The sequence below is a fragment of the Tympanuchus pallidicinctus genome, unplaced genomic scaffold (assembly GCF_026119805.1).
Source record: "Tympanuchus pallidicinctus isolate F22 unplaced genomic scaffold, pur_lepc_1.0 scaffold1, whole genome shotgun sequence".
NCBI lineage: Eukaryota > Metazoa > Chordata > Aves > Galliformes > Phasianidae > Tympanuchus > Tympanuchus pallidicinctus.
The window spans coordinates 89,145,351-89,162,379 of NW_026294618.1; the positions used below are offsets into that span (position 1 = coordinate 89,145,351).

General features: G+C 35.5%; 1 protein-coding gene across 1 annotated transcript in view; it reads right to left on the minus strand.

Annotated features, from left to right (window-relative positions):
• Positions 1-17,029, minus strand: part of USH2A (usherin) — a 391,368-nt gene that overhangs the window by 152,229 nt on the left and 222,110 nt on the right. Inside the window, exon 38 of the mRNA XM_052681187.1 lies at positions 1,916-2,095. Within this exon, the coding sequence (XP_052537147.1) occupies positions 1,916-2,095 (180 nt within the window). The remainder of the gene's footprint in view (positions 1-1,915; positions 2,096-17,029) is intronic.

Consider the following 17,029-nt stretch of genomic DNA (forward strand, 5'->3'; position numbering starts at 1 on the left):
CTTCCAAAATGCTCCCTGTACTTCTTACAAAGTAATTTCAGAAATGGTGTTTTTATTACCTTTAAGAAGAGAATACTATTTTTTTTTAATTTTTTTTTTTTTTTACACCCATTGGAAGGCTGTGTTTTTCTGTGTTTTTGCATACATTGAGAACTCTTTCATTCTTTGATGAAATACAACTTTTCCTACAGTGAAAACTTGACCACTAAAGTAAAAAATGTATTTAGTAAGATCCACATTTCATTTAATGACTTAGAAAGCATTTGCCAGTGATGGAATACAACCCAATGCAAAATCACCAATATGCTCATAATATACTGTGCAATTGCATGGCAAAGTGTTTATAATAAATATCATTGTCAAATAGGCATAGGTTGTCCTATATATATATATACATATGTATGTGTGCCTGCACGTGTTTACATGTACAGTGAGGATACAGAGTGTGTGAGAATCCTTCTCTCATATGTATTGCTTCATTTACTATTCATTTCACCACAGATCACAGTCCACTGGACAATAGTACGGAAGATTTCTTTAATAACTCTCACTGCTAATTTAATTCTACTTAAACACACATATCCTAGTGAATGCCACATGCTTTTCAGCATGATTTTATGTGTAAATCAGGATAATATGTTTTCAGATCATTAACAAAAAGGAAGCATGAACTAAAACCTATTTAATCAATGAGGTATTGCTTTTAAACTACCGCAAGGTCATAAAAAAGATAATTTCAAAGCTATAAGTTTTCTAATTGTAATCAACAACAATCTAATGATGAAAGAAAGTGCATCTTAATGGCTGTCATAAACTTGTGCACATCCTTGTCCATTTTTAAAAATCCTTTACCTTTTCATTTGGTGAATTTTTCACTACCAAATTCTGCTATTTCTTCATGCAGAATCAAACAGCAATATTGGGATTAGGCACATTTTTAAGTGATCAGTAGAATTCATATCTGTTTTTATGATACATTATGCCTAATTCAATAAACAGGTTTGAAAAATACAAAATGTACTGGGACTTAATCCTTTTCAACTTGCTCAGGAATGTCATATAAGCCCTACATTTTACTTATTCACTTCTCAGAAAACTTTCCTTTTGCCACCAAACAAACCAGTCTTTTGCAAGGAAACTGTTCCAAGAGTAGTTTTTTTGTTTGTTTGTTTGTTTTTAATTTTATTATTTTGTGGATAAGTTGTTGTTGTTGCTATTGTTTGATTGCCTCTGTTTGTTTGCACTACTTCCACTCAGCCACAACTACACAGCTCTCAAGCTTAAGCTCAATCAGGCTCTCATTTTACGATTCAAAATCATCTTAACTTCACTGTTTCCGCTGGTATTTCTTCAATAAAAGCTAGTTCATTAAGATGCTCGTGAAAAGAAAACACGAAAGGAACAAATATACATCAGCTGCAAATTGAAGCTTTCACTTAAAAAACAAACATGCAGACAATTTAGAGAGCATTTGCTTAATTATAATATATATGTATAAGATAAGCTCAAAGTTGTTCAGAGTGTAGTTCATTGTGAACCAGCACACTGCAACTGTTTTTCTTTCTTAAGGTTACATGAGATTGCAAAATGCAGGTGACTCTCTTTCCACTCTTAGATTAGATTATTCTCCCATGAATCTAACACTATTTATGAAAAAAAAAAAAAAAAAAAAGGCACATGATGCGCTTCTTAGTTACCTAACATATTAATTGTGCAGTTTTCATTTTCTATCTTTTTCAGTTGAGTTATGCAATAAATTTGAAGCTGGAAAGAACAATTTTGTTACTAAGATCTACTAATGCAAACACACTCTTCTGAGCTTCCAGTCCTCATTTGTAACAATGAACAACATTTTGTTTAACAGAGTATTTGTGTAATTGTTACATGCACAGAAACAGCAGTTTATCATACTTACCTCCTGGAGGCATCACTATGGTTATAGCATCACTCATCAAGCTGCTCTGGCTGTTGGAAGCCTTCACTTGTACTGTGTAGTTAGAAAACGGAATCAGTCCTTTAATGGGTACCCAGACATTGGATTCGTTGCTGCTGCATAATATTCGAGTGCCATTTACAACAGAATAATTAGCATTAGCTGTTAAGAAAGAGAAAGGATGTGGAGGAAGAAGAACAAACGTTAGGTTTTGTGTCTGATGTGATTTGCTGTTCTTTAAGAAGCAAAACTTCTACTCCAATAAAAATTTGACATTGATATCAAGAACATAAAAAATGTCTTACTTGAAAAGTAAATATTCTCAATTTTTTCCTCTTTTGGATAACATTTTTAAGTACTCGTACAAGTTGAAAAACAAATGGAACAACCATGCAGCTGCAGAGCTGACTGCTATGTATATGTGCTACATGTTGCAAACAAAAACCAGTTTTCAGAAATTACTTGAGTTCTTGAGTAGCTGTGTGAGAACAGTAGATGCAAACCAGTCATTAAAATGTTAAATCCAGTTCTCGTGCCTATAAAAGACTTGCTCAAGTTCTTGAATTCATTAAAAAAAGCACTTATTTTAGGAGTTCAGCAGCCAGTACAAGCTAACTCCATTGTATACATAAGAATAACTTCATTACTTTTCTGCAATAAGAAGTATATGTTTTCCAGCAATCCAAAGCTAAAACAAGGACATAAGTTTTTAGATTGTCTGTTTAAATCATCAGAGGACACCACTGCCTGTCATCTACAGCTGTTTCAAGATGTCAGACTTAAGCTATACAAATATTCGACCCTATAAAAATAACAAAATAAAACTCCTCAGAATAACTTGTAAGCAAGACTGGAAAACAAAAAATAATTATTTGTCAAGTAATAACTTCTTGACTCAATGAAGATTTCACTCACACAACAGAGAGAAAACTGGGCTCATTCAAAGATTGTCCAATATTTTGAACAACTAAAATGCTATATAAATAATTAATATAATTACTAATATCCATCATTCCATGCTGAGCTCTTATGTCAAAGTCAATGGCAATTTTGCATTACAAACAACAGCAGAATCTCAGAAGTTTCTGAAACCACAGGTACAGAATGAGATTAAGCAGAACACAGCTATTAAAAATAGCTAAAATTAAGGCATTATCACAGACAAAAGATTAAATATTGAAGTCTGAGCCCTCTACAAATTCTAAGATACAATTTAACGAAAACAGGCAAATTCTTTTTAAAGCCATTTTTGAATTAACCTAATTTATGCAAGTATCAAGTGAACTGCTGACACTGAAATTAAACCTGAAGTAGTTTTTCAAATATTCCATATTTCCATAACATTTGCTTAAATGTGTATATGCAGTACATTTTTTTGTCATTCTCACATTACATTCTACAAATATGAGTGATCTGTACATTTGTCCAGACCTTATAAACAATCTGTATGATACACTTATGGTAGAAGTCCATGCCATGTCTGTTATTGCAACATTCACAGAGCTGCACAGAGTGTTTCACTTATTCTTTTGCTAACATATGGCAAGCTAACTTGGAGAAGGGAAATGAGTTGAGCCATTTCATAAGTCCATCTTGCAGTTTATGTCCTCAGTGCTCATCTTCTACATGAGTTGCCAGTCTGCTCAAACAGACTACAGTAGTGTGAATCTAGAATCATTTCATGAAATCTGATGGATTTATTTAGAGTTCAACAAATTTTGTGTTAGCCTTAGAGAGTTTATTTTATAAATAGCAAGGGAGGCAAGGTTCCTTATCATGCAAGAACAATCAACTTCTACATATGCCATACACGGAGATACAAATTTTGCAGAAGTGATTTTGTCTGAGATTATTCATGCACTGTCTACTCAGCCAGCACTAGAAAAAATGCATCTGCTTCACTTGATGTCATTTCTTAAGCTGTCTATCAAAGAGGCACAAGGCATCTTTATGAAACTGTCCCTGGATGTGATGTGGGAGTAAGAACAATCCAATAAAGCACTTTTCTCCCATCACTTACCACATTTTTCCCATGCATCACCATCCAATCTGTGACTCACTGTTTGTGACATCCACCCAAAAATGTGACTGTTACGTACACCTATTATTTTATTAACAACCATAAAGCCAACAAATGACTAATTGACATACACGCTTAAGGTTCCAATGATGTGAAATACAGACTCTTCTGGCTGTGAAAACAGGTGCATTTTTTAAATGTTTCACATACAATGCAAAGAAAAGTTTAAATTTCCAGTTGTACAGATTAAGGCTCATAATGCAGATTCAAACCTCAAGCATAAAAAAAAGTGTCCCTAACAGCAATTTATGTACCATTTCATAAGAAAAAATCAACCTTTTCTATCTTCAGTGAAGTTTGAATATGTTAATATATTAATTCTCACCAACCTCAGCCCCAAATAAAAGCACGTACTTCTGATATTCATGTTCCACCATTAATCTTCCAATGGCAAACTATGTATCTTTTTAAAAAATATGGTTCAGAGTAACAAAAAAGAATCAAAAGCACTATTCTGAGTTGCCTGGATAACAACATTAATATACAGTAATTATACAATTAGTTGTAACATTAAATTCTAGTTATAGCAGAGTGATTACTTGGCAATTATAAGAAGTATATAATTACTCAATAATTAGGAGAAGTATGTAATTACATAACCATTTTATTCAGCTCAAAAACGAACTTGCAGATTTACAATGAGCAAGACAACACAGCAATTCACAATTTTTCATTGCTTCTGATAAAAACCTGAGGAGCGCTTCCAAGTTTCCCAAATCAAATTTTACACGGACAAAAGGTATTTTATCCCCATTGCCAGCCAAGCAACTTACTGCTACTGGCAAGTGAAATATTAGAACATTTTTTAAATGCAGGTCTTGCTGGGGATGACTTGCAATATGCAGCTTTGCCACTTCTCACTGCTTAAACTTTACTGTCAGTGGGCTGGAAAATGCAGACACACAGGTTCAGCCTGACAGAAAGTGATACAGTGATAACCCTGTCATATCGCTCTGTGCCACTCCTGCCTAGACTGCTTCACTGTGGATCTATTTGAGAGTATAAGTAGATGATGCCTCTTTTTCCATTTTTCATGTATATACTTCTCTCCACCCTGCTCACTGATCCTACTTTAGCCTACCAACAACTCTACTTCAGCCCAAAAGAGCAACAGTCTAAAACACAGGTATCATCCTAAAAGACATTGTTTTACTTTACACAAATGGTTTCTACCAGAATACCTTCTTGTTCCTGAAAATTTCTGCCTCGTAGCTCCTGCCTTGAGCACCCCAGCAAGAAAGTGGTCCAGTTAACAAACTACAGTTAACAAGGGCAACCTAACCAAGGCGGCAGAAGATAAACTGGCTCAGCGTGTCCTTCAATAACTAGGCATCCAAACACCTTTTCCAAAAGATGAATTAAGATCAAAGGGAGTTTCAGAGCCACCATATAGCCTCTCGAAAAACACTGAACAATTTACAAACACAAAAGGCTTCCTCATACTCCTTAACCTGTCTCATACTTCAACATCATTCCATAATTTTTGAATCACTGATCTATTATCATACTTCTTGCTCATAGGACTGGCACTTGATATTTTCCAGTATTTCTGAAGGATTTCTTTGGCCTAAGTCTGGTATTTCAGAAAAAAAAGAGTGTGTTTTTACCAGTTTGTTCCTAGTTAATGACAGATGAAAGTATCCCAATGTTTCAGGAAATATTATCCAATTAAAGAAATTAAGACTAACAAATATCCACATACTTACTTGAAAACTATGTATACTTGAAACAAAGTTGAGTAATAAAATATTCTTATGTTAAAAAGATACAAAATGATGTATTCCATAAAAAAATCATTGCTTAAAAGTGCTAAGCTTCACACAGCACTCTCGATGGTGACTATCTGCATTTGAAGGTTCACTCTGGTTTTGTTGGGCAATTCAAAGTAGGCTCCCAAGCAGAGGTGCATTTCCGGTTTTGAGTGCTACTGTAAATGAGTGAATAAAGCTCCTGAGGGTCGTTGGTGCGTAAATTACTGCTGTCCTGGGTCCATCATCCTTTGGGGTTCACTAGATTGAAATAACATAAATGGGTATCCTTTTCCATTCTTGTTATAATCATTGTCACAAGAATTTTAATGCCTCATATATTCCGTAATTTTTTTCTGTGTGCCGTACTGCTCTGACCTTTTCAATATTCTGTAATTTGACTGGCTGGCCATTTCAAGTTCTCTCCTTTTTACAGCCTTATTAACTTGTGGGGAAGAGGTGAAATAGACAGCCAATCAGAATACATAATATTGCAAAGGTCATAGTAGTACAGTATAGTATCAGCAGACACAGAATACTGTATATTAGTCATTAGCGTTCTGATATCTTATTCATGTGACAAAGGTTGTAAGAAGTGCAGAAAATGGTACGACATGAAACCATCCTCATGACAAAGGCTGTGATGAAAAATGAGATAATATAAACCAAATGCATTCATCTCACATTTTAAAACTAGTTTTTTTCTAGAAATTGCCACTTTTAGGGTATTCTTCCTATCCGGATCAATTAGTGTTTTTAAGGCAAAAGGCCAAAAACTAGAGCTGCTGCTTCCTAATGTATTAAACTGCAAAAATTCATGTTTCATATGCATAGGCAATCTTTTTCCAAACTACTGAATACTCTGATTACGATCACTGCATTTGTAAGTCTTAAATCAGTAAGATTAAACATAACCAGTCTGCATCACAAGCACACTAACACAACTAGAGTGCTGACTTCATAAAGCAAGGAGTTTGGCTAAATTTTTCACTGAGTGCTCATGCATTTTCCTTTCCTCAATCATCAAGAGCTAGCTCTCATTATACAGAAGATATGGAGGCAAAAATCAGCTTCTCTATTCTTCTCTGCACATTTTTCATTTGGGACTTCAACAACTGAACCTTTGCAAAACCAAGAATTTCTGCCTCTTCCTACATGTGGTGCAGAATCCTTAGAAATTCACCAACTGCTTATCTTACCCCCCAGCTTCATCTGAAATATTACACGACCATTAATTTGTGAAATGCAGAGAGATTTCAACCTGAAAGTTAAGCAAGCTAAAAATACTTTAGTATGATCATCACAAACATCTATTATTTTCTTTCTATTTCAAAATACTATGAGGCTTCAGTCACAAAAGTACACTGTGTATCTCATGACAGTACACGGTAAAAGTGTTTTTAGGGATAAGGGGCAAGTTCAAGGTTTCATATCATGTTCTGAAATATCACCAATCTCTACTGTCTACACTATGTTCACACAGGTTCTGATAACCATTCTTACATTAGAGAACATATTGCTTCACAGTATTAAAACAGACAGAAGCAGAACTATTTGCATGACAGAAAGCTACAGAATGAATAAAAGTAGAAAAAAATCCAGGTCGAAGATAAGTTCATGTGCTGAACTAGAGAATTACACAAAGATTGCTTGGTTAACTATCAAAAAAACTTGCAGGTATGTGTTGGCCTGATTTAGGTATGTGTTAGTATGCGGAGTTTAAGCGTCTTAGGCCACAGAAAAAGTTAATGTCAGAATAGGAAAAGAAAACTAAAACATGATGCCTTTTCATCTACTTTCCCAATCATTCCACTCATCTCTCCCTCACTGAGCACTGGCTTCTGCCTTTACCTTTTCTGGCTCTCTGACAACACTTTTTTTATTTTTTTCCCCTGGGGAGAATTCTATGAATGTGCATGCTTTCTCTCTTCTAGGCTCATTCTTTTGTCCAGTAGTATTCACAGTACAAAATGTGATTTTCCATCATTCCATTATAGCACAAACAGCTTAAAATATTTTCTCAGTGTTATCAGTGACTTTCTTTTCCCAAGAACTGTAATAATTAACTGCTTTTCAATTGTCATCCTAATTGTTATATCGATCACATGAAGTGTTTTCTCCACTTTGACTCCATACTCTTTTTTTTGATAAAAATATGCCTGTTCATTGCAGGGCAGTTAGACTAGATGACCATTGAAGGTCCCTTCCAACCCAAAAGATTTTATGATTCCATAAAAATATTGATGACGTGCTTCTTTTTTTCTTTTTTCTTTTTTTTTTTTTTCAGTGTTTACTTTTGTTGTTTTTATTTTTGTTTTCAGTTGAGAGCACTACTGATTTTGTATCAATCCTACTGAACTTCCCTGCTTCTGAGCTGACAGTTCTATTGTTACCAGGGACAGATCACTGACTCAGTACATCAAACAGGCCAAAACTTACAGCCTCTCATATCATAGGAAATATTAATTCTCATTCTCAGAGGCCAGATTAAGTTGCCAGATGAGGCAAGATAGGTGACTTATAAACAATGTGATAAACTAGTGAAACTATGAATTCAACATATTTATTCCATACTTATCCAAAATATTGAACAATCCACAAATACTTTTTTTTTTCCCCTTTGTCCTTGATAATTAAACTCTGGATATGGAAGGCAGGCTTCAGATTGCTCAGTGAATTAGTTTTTCCCTGGGAAAAACTTCCCTTTCTAAGTTGTTGGGGTCTATCAGTGCTGTGCCCTTTCTAAGCAGGAAAGTCCACAAATGTCAGAAGCAAGCTAGGAGGGCAGAAGGCTGTCTTGGCTGAGCAGGGGTCTTCTTCTAGCACTTAAGCAGAAAATGAAAGTGTATGAGGAAGCAAGGCTGGGCAATATGGAAGGTCTACATAGATTCACTTTTTTAGAGAGAGAATTAATGTGGCCAAAGCTCACCCAGAGTTGAAGCTGGTCAGTACACCAGGGGAATCAAAAAGGGCTTTTTAAAAATAGTGTTAACAGTAAAAGGAGAAACAGAGATAACAATGTTGCATTACCTGACAAGGATGGTCACCTCACAAATAAGGACACAGATGAAGCAGAGATGTTTAATGCCTTTTTCACCTCTGCTTTCAACACCAAAGATGGGTCCTGCGTTGGGGGACTACAACCTTCACTAAAAATAAACTCCCAACCAACCCCAAACCTGTGAAGGAATTGCTGCTCTGTTCTGGTGCGGTCTCATGTTGAGCACTGGGTGCAGATTTTGGTGCCACAGTGTAAGAAGGGTCAGGATGGGGTTAGGGAAAGGTTCTGCACCATGGCCATTGAACAGGTTGCCCAGGGCAGCGAGTACAGAGCTGCTGGAGTGCAAGAAGCATTTGGACACTATTCTCAACAGAAGATTTGCATTTTGGGCAGTGCTGTGTGGAGCCAGGGGTTGGGCTCCATGATCCTTGCCCCTTCCAATTCAAGATGTTCTGTTTTATTCAAGAAACATGCTCCAAAAATCTACTTACTTGCTAACTACATTTATATCAACTTAGTACTTACATCACCGACTCAGAATTACAGTTGTCTATGAGCTCTCAGAGCATTTTGGACAGGCTCTGCTTCTTTCCTTAGCAATCTGCCCGTGGCAGTAACCACTGCCTTTCCAATGAGGAAATCCACACAGTTCAAGCTGGGTGGCCAGAATGTATTTTGCTGCAAACAGTTTTAAGATCTTTCACCAACACATATACTTTCCCAGAAATTTTGCAAGAAAATGTCATTGTCTACAACAATTTTATCACAGGAAGGAAGAAGAAGCAGTGGCAGGTCAGACAAGGCCTCCTGCTCAACTGCAAGTTGGGTGAAGGTGAGGAGACAACTTGGAATCTGAACTAGCCCAGAGTAGAACTCTAATACTCTGAGTGCTAAAGTTATTCCAAACCTTTCCTCAGCCTTCTAATCAGGGGACAGGAAAAACCTATTCACACAGTGCTCTGCAACACAAAAGAGAAAGACCAAGCATCAACAGCTGTTCTGCTAACTCATTCAAGTTGTAATGTGCATAAGAGGACAAAACTATCAAGATGCTTGCATGAATTAGGAAAGATTTGCAACATCTTTGAAAAGATTTAGTGCACAACATTCTGTAATGCTCCTTCATGGCCTCTGAAGCACAATGTTCCTATGAGCTCCTGACTGGACAGTGAGTCCCTTTTAATGTCCCAGGACAGTTTAGCACTGCAGACAATAACACTGCAAGCAGCATGACATCACATTGTGTATAAATGACAGGAAGGCATCAAATAAAAATGCTTTCTGTACTTATGAAGTTAAATTGAAGGTAAAGTACATAATTACAGATTCAATCCATTTTGTTTGAGAGATTTTACTAGCAAATGATGAGATTTCATAATTTTAAAAGAGATTTTACATACTGAAAGCTCAGAAACAAGTAGCTTTAAAATCTTCAAGTTTGTTTTTCTATGGTTAGAGCTTGCTTTTTTCTTACTGCAGCTGTACATAAATGGAGATTATCACAGTATCTGGTTTCTGAATCTATACCCATAATTCATGGATGCCAATAAGAATTTGCCATTCTCCAGGGACACTATGAGAAGGAGACTAGCTAAACACACAGAGCAGAACTGGGAGTCTCAAATCCATAATCAAATATCTAGATTGATTGTGTCACTTGCACTTGTATTGATTTCAATTGGAGCAGCTGACCCAAGGGAATAATAAAAATGTGGAATAAAACTGATTTATGAGAACAAAATAAATTCTTTTGTGAGTGGTAATGAATTGGTACCATTTAACCCTTTCAATTACAGAGGGAAAAACTATTTATTTTTTTGAGAATGCTGAGTTAGCCAAAAAGAAGACATACAAAAATGCCAATACTGTCAAATGCCATTACATTTACTTGTAATGCTTTGGAATGTCTGAAGCTCTGAAGTTGATCTAGGATTTTTATTTGACATAAAGACATTATTTTGGCTTTTCCAGTCATCTTACATGAGGCATCATAAATGGAGCACTTGTAGATTGAAAGAACCTCGAAATCATTTAGGTGAGCTTTTGTTGTACTCACTGGTAGAGTAGCACTTCCTAGTCTGTTCAGGGCAATAGCATGTAGAGTAATAAACAGCCATACTAACTGCAAATAATCACCCCTAAAAAGGGAAGGCTCATCACAGTATCTTGATCTTTCTGAATTCGGATAAGAAAATCATATAAATAGCATCCAATTTGCTCCCCCTTATATATGTCAAACAGAAACTTCATCAAATCTTGTTAAACAAATTTTCACCATGCTTTCTCTAGCTGAGAAAACAGATGAGTTTTACATTACTCTCTAAAGATATTTGCTTTCATATTCAATTGAAATTTCTTCATCTGTGAAAGGTCTAGTCAGATTATATTTATTTTATTTGGATCACATACTTTGACACAAATAATTTTTTGTCCAAAGATGTAAACTACTTTTTGCAACAGATACCTAGGCACAACTAAAGTGGCTTTCCCAGTCTTAATGGCAGTTAAAAATTCTAAAAGACATTCATTAACTAATAAATCATTTCAATAGGAGAACTAATCAGCAGATTCCCTTTTACTCAATACTGTTTACCAGCATCAGTTCCAGAAGATTGCTAACATTCCCTAGGCCATTGTGAGGGAGCAGGGATAGTCTCAAAGACTATCCTACTAACCCTGCTGTTGGATTTCAGCCTGTAATAACTGACAATACGTACCTCACAGAAACAAGGTTCATCTTTATGTACTCCCTTTATAATACAAAAGCCAACAACTAACACAATATAGAAATAGACCTGTGTACATGTGGTGATGAAAAAATCGCAAGAAAACTATTAATAGAGAGGATGTGGAAGACCAATTAAAAAGCACTATTTACTACATTCTTCACCAAGGAAGCAATCAAGTTCAGAAATCAGAGAGACTGCTCTCCTATTCTTACTGCAAGACATTTGTACCAAGAAACAGAAAAGAAAAGATGCATAAGGAAATAATGCTACTAGTTCGTGTATTTTGAAACTATACACAGGCTACTGAAGCTTGACTAAAAATTACCCAATAATTATCCTGAAGTGTACGCAAAACTATGAATTTTCTAGCCAAGAAAAACAAAACTTTAAATGGCACATACTTTGCTTCAAAAGTATCCCTAAGTCTTTTTATGTAAGCAATCAAATTAAAGATGACTATTTGAAAATGGATTTTGTATCCTCCTCCTCCTCCAAACATCTTCAGGACTAATCCACAATCTTTACTTCAAGTAACAACATCTAGCATCTCTATAGTATCTTATAGTTTGAAAGCATACAAACATTAATTAATTAATCCTGATAATGTCACAGGGAGGTAGATAAGTATTATCCTTGTGTTACAAAGAGACAGCCACACAGGGATTAAATGACTTGCCCAATTTCAGCAGGGTAGAGAAAAGCACATGGAGGACTACAACATCTCATAACTGCCCTTAGTTCACTCAACCAACCATGACGTAATGTCACCAGGATCTAGATACAAAGGTTTTGCAGTCATATTTTGCTACTCCATATGGAAAAAAAGAAAAAAATAATCAGGCTAATCTGAAGTCACAAATCACAGTATAACATGCACCATGATTCAAAGTATGTAAGACTTCCTCATGAACATTCTACAATAGGAGTGGTGGAAGTGTCTTTTCCAACAGCTGGTGGCCATGAAGATCCCAACCTGCTCATGGTGATGAGGATTTTTCCCATGGTCCGACCACTGTGCAATTTTCATTTGGACCTAGTCAAACTCCTTGTTGCTTGTTCCCATTAATGATGCTATTTACACTGCTTGGAGTGTGTTAACAATGTTGCAAGTGCTTCACTGACTGGTCACTAAGCTTCTGTCATATATTATATTTTATATATATATATAAATTTATATTTATATATATATATATATGTATATATATAATATAATATACATATGATATATATTATATTAATGCATAATTATCAAGTATTTAAGTCATTATTACTTTGTCATGGGCTGTTTTGGGGAATTGGGGTGCAGGGATGATACTCACAGCAGTGCAGCTGCTCCCACAAAAACCATCTGTAGCAGCACCGTCTGGTTGGCAGGTGCAAGGCCAGGAGAACAATAATCCCACAGTTAAACCATGAGCACTTTCAACAGAAAATACTGCCATGGAAGCTCTGGAAAACACCGCCTCAGCAACTTTAGGGTCCCTGGCTTTAGAAACACTAAGGCACTGAGTTACCTAAAGCATCATTTAACATCACAGGAGGATAAAAAACAGCAAACCAGATTGAACTTCTTTCTATACATTACAAAGGAGACTGGGGAATTACTAGCATGATCACAATTTCTCAGAGTCACATTCATTTTGAAACTTCACCCTTTTCTAAATTCAAGGATCTCTACTCTCCCTGGCTCCACCTGAAGAAAGGATTATTATTGTTTTTAGTACTGTCACATTTAACATGATTATGTGATAAAAAAAGTTAAGGATCACAGCTAAGGAAATCAGACTGCAGAATATATAGGGTTAACACAATCTTAAATTACTGGAATAAAGTTGGAGTGACTTTTCCTGTTCTTAGATAATGAAACATCCCTGGCATAGGTATATCAGACATTATTAAACACCTTTAGTAAGTGAATGAATGCAAGAGGAGCACAGTCCTGATATTTATCTACCTTGGAAAAAGCTATTGGTATTTCTTTTGTATGAACATCTTGAATGTTTTAGCTACAGGAGAGGAAAGGCTTAACTTCTCACTAATAGGCCAAAAAAAATCCAAAACAGATCTTTAAAGAAATAGCTTGTCTGGAAAATGATTCATGTGCTTTGATTACATATAAAGAATATGCCATTTTTGTAAAAGATACTTTCTTGCTAAAATAAAACTACATCCTAACTTTTATCTACTGTCAGGTATTGCATATTCAGCTGTAGCAACTGTAAATGTTAACCTATACTTAGATATTTATATGATAATTATGCAAACAACTACAATTCTTACATTTAAATGAAATTCACTAAGACTAAGAAATGTAAGGAGTTTCAGCGTTCCTCTCCCCAATTCCACTGACATCAGCAGGTGTCATACCCTTGCCAGAAAACATTGCTTTTAAGCTCTACATGGACTCTTAACATTTCAGATTTAAATTCTGATTGTAGAGAGCACTGAAATAACTTGTGGTCAATCAAGTCTGTAAGAGGAATGTTTGAATAGAAGCCAAGTTAACAGATTCTGTGCCTCCTTTTTACTTGTAATTAAAAAAAAAAAAAAAAAGAGAAATCAAGCTAAAAAGATTAGATTAACAAAATCCAACTTAAAGACAACTTTATGAACTTCTTTTTAAACAGTGAAGTGCTTTATTCTATTGTTAGTTTTTGTTATTTATCACAGGAAAAAGTAGGCTGCAAGGATACTATCCTGCACAGCGCCTCTAAATCAGAATTGATCAATAATTCTCTTTATGAAAATGCAATGTGAACTAGCAAGAACTTGCTGAAAAGGAAATACTTTGGATGCTATGTCAAGAATAGAACTTGCAAAAACTGGAAAATCAGAAAAGAGCATCCTTTGACTTCTACATTTCTGATCAATGCAGAGTTCTGCAACTTTATGCTGTAAAACTCACTAAGTACATACAGACAGCTAAAGCTTCTCTTGATGTCAAACTTGAATTCACGGGTATCACAACACCCAGAAAACTACAGATTTGGATGAATTTAGTGTTACCACAGTTATCTCACACAGGAAGGAAGATGGGAATTTCCTCCAACTATCTTCTCTTGGAAAGAGGTAACACCTGATTCTTCAAGTGCAACAGCTTCACTTCAGACATCCAAATGCAATTTAAAATGGTCCTGTACTTAATTTAAACTACACTACACTAAGGATAAATAAGAAAGGAGAATCTTCTTGAGGGAATTAATCTTGAATCTCTCATTTTTTCTTTCCAAGTCCTCAGAGAATTGGAAGTTTATCAGAGAGTAACAAGAAATAACCTTCTCTTATAGAAAGAAAAGTTGTTTATGATCTGATAATATTAGTATTTCATGCTTTGGAACAAAAAATTCTAAAACAAATTCCTCTTTAAAGGTTTGTCCATGGAGGCGCCAGAATTAAAATGATCTGAGGCAATTTGTCTGCAGGAAAGAGAATCACCTGAGTGCTGTGGAGTTGGGACAGAGACCCTGATTTGCAAAATCATGTTTGATTCTACACATAGTTTCTGGGAACAAAAGTCTGTCTGGAATATCAAAATTGTAAAACAGATTCAACAAAGCTTCCGTGTTTGAAGGACTACTTAAAGGGAGCTAATTGATACAAAAATTCCTGTTCCATATATTGTTAAAGTATAGTTAAACTACAGAAAAATCCATTACCAGCATCCTCCACTATTGGCAGGAAATCCAAACTGTCTCCTGCTGATCTACATTTCACACTTTCAGTTCCACAGTGACCTTTTCAATCAGTTCACGATAGTATTTCCTTCTGCTCCAATTTGGCTATTGATAAATGTTGATCAAGAACACTAACTTTTTACCAGGACCTCACCACATCAGTAACAAATAAATCCAAAAATAAATACTAGAGGCAGCATCAGAACTAAAAAGCAATAAAAAATCAGGATATGCATTAAGAAACATTTTTATTGGATACTTAGACATTTGAAGTCAAGAAATAATTCAAAGGTTTCTTCTATTAGAACACTCTCCATTGGTTTTACGTATTATAAAATGATTTCTACTGATGTAACAAAGCTAAAGCACAGCATCTTTTAATCTTTTGCAAATGACGTAAGAGTATCTGATTTCATTAAAAAACCTTCTAGAAGGAAATAAAAATAAACTCGCAGGCTGTACTATTCCTAATAAATATGTGTATATGTAAAAACAGCTGGACAGAAAGTTATAAAGCTGGATGGAAAATACGATGAATGACAAAACCTTTTGATAGACAAACAGTGTACATAAAATATTAAGATAGTCAGAGACATACATATGTGAAATCTGAAAGGTTTGGAATAGGACAAAGAAGGAGCTAAGCCTGGGGACATCCATAGAATATTCAGTATAAGATCAGCTGGTGTCTCTAAAGAGTTGGAATAACAAGTTCTTGACAGAGAAAGTGTTAAGTTACATGTTATTTAAACACTTCCCATGTCACCAACTTGCTATCTCAACATACCATATGTTATAGAAGGTCACTGATAAGATAACAGCATATCAAGCAGAGTTTCAAAATATGCATTAGGGAGGGCGTTGTAAAAATACAGAAATACAAGAAGTATCAGGAAATATCCTTTGTCCAGGGGCTATGCTTATATGGAATATACTTATTATGTGCTTCAAAGTGCTTGGGTCTGGAGCATGGAACAAATTTTCTGGTCCACTCTAAGTTAAAGCTGTTACACAACAGCTTCATGGTACTATAGACCATGGCTGGCATCACTAGGCTGGCCAGAGAGTCAGCCCAAATCTTTCCCAGCTCCCTACTCTTCATTGCAGACATTATTTTGTAATCTAGTAAATTTTGAAGTACTTTGCAAAAGAACACAACCACGACCTTTATAAAAGCAATTGTACTGTTACAGAAAGGGCATACTTGCTTATGAGAGACTCATATTCTTACTATAAGCTTGAGATTTTATTTCTAAAAATGATTTTAAATAAAAATTTTTCACTTGAGAGGGATGTATACAAATGACAAAAGTGTGTGGACGCGGCAAGAAACTCTTGTTACAAAACAATCTTCAAAACCCATTCACTTAAGTTCTGAGATGTAAAACCTGCTTCTCAGGCTTCCCAAAAGGACAGTTTAAGATATTGGTGAACATGTCACCTCTTTAAGCAGTGGGAGAAACAATTCACTGTTTATATGCTGCTATTCTAGGTGAATTCGACATCCATTTCTTACATTTCAATCCCTGCCTCTTTAACAGACGTTGCGGCAAAGGATGAAATACAGTTGTTCATTATGTCAACGAAATACCAATTAGCCATCAGACAATTCAATAAGCTTTGTGTAAATCTAGTGAACAGATGATGTCTTATGTAAGTCTGATGAATTAATGCTTAATTTTCCTCCTGCATACCCCCAAACAGCCAGCATAAAGGTCAATTGCTGGAGCTCTGACTTCTAGGGGGAAGCACTCTTTATTTATTTAGCATTGCAAAGCAAAGTTTCAGCAACAGTGAACAAACGTAATGAAATTTTCTGGGTTCCATTCCCCAGTGATTCTTTCACTGCCACCCAGCTCTCCTG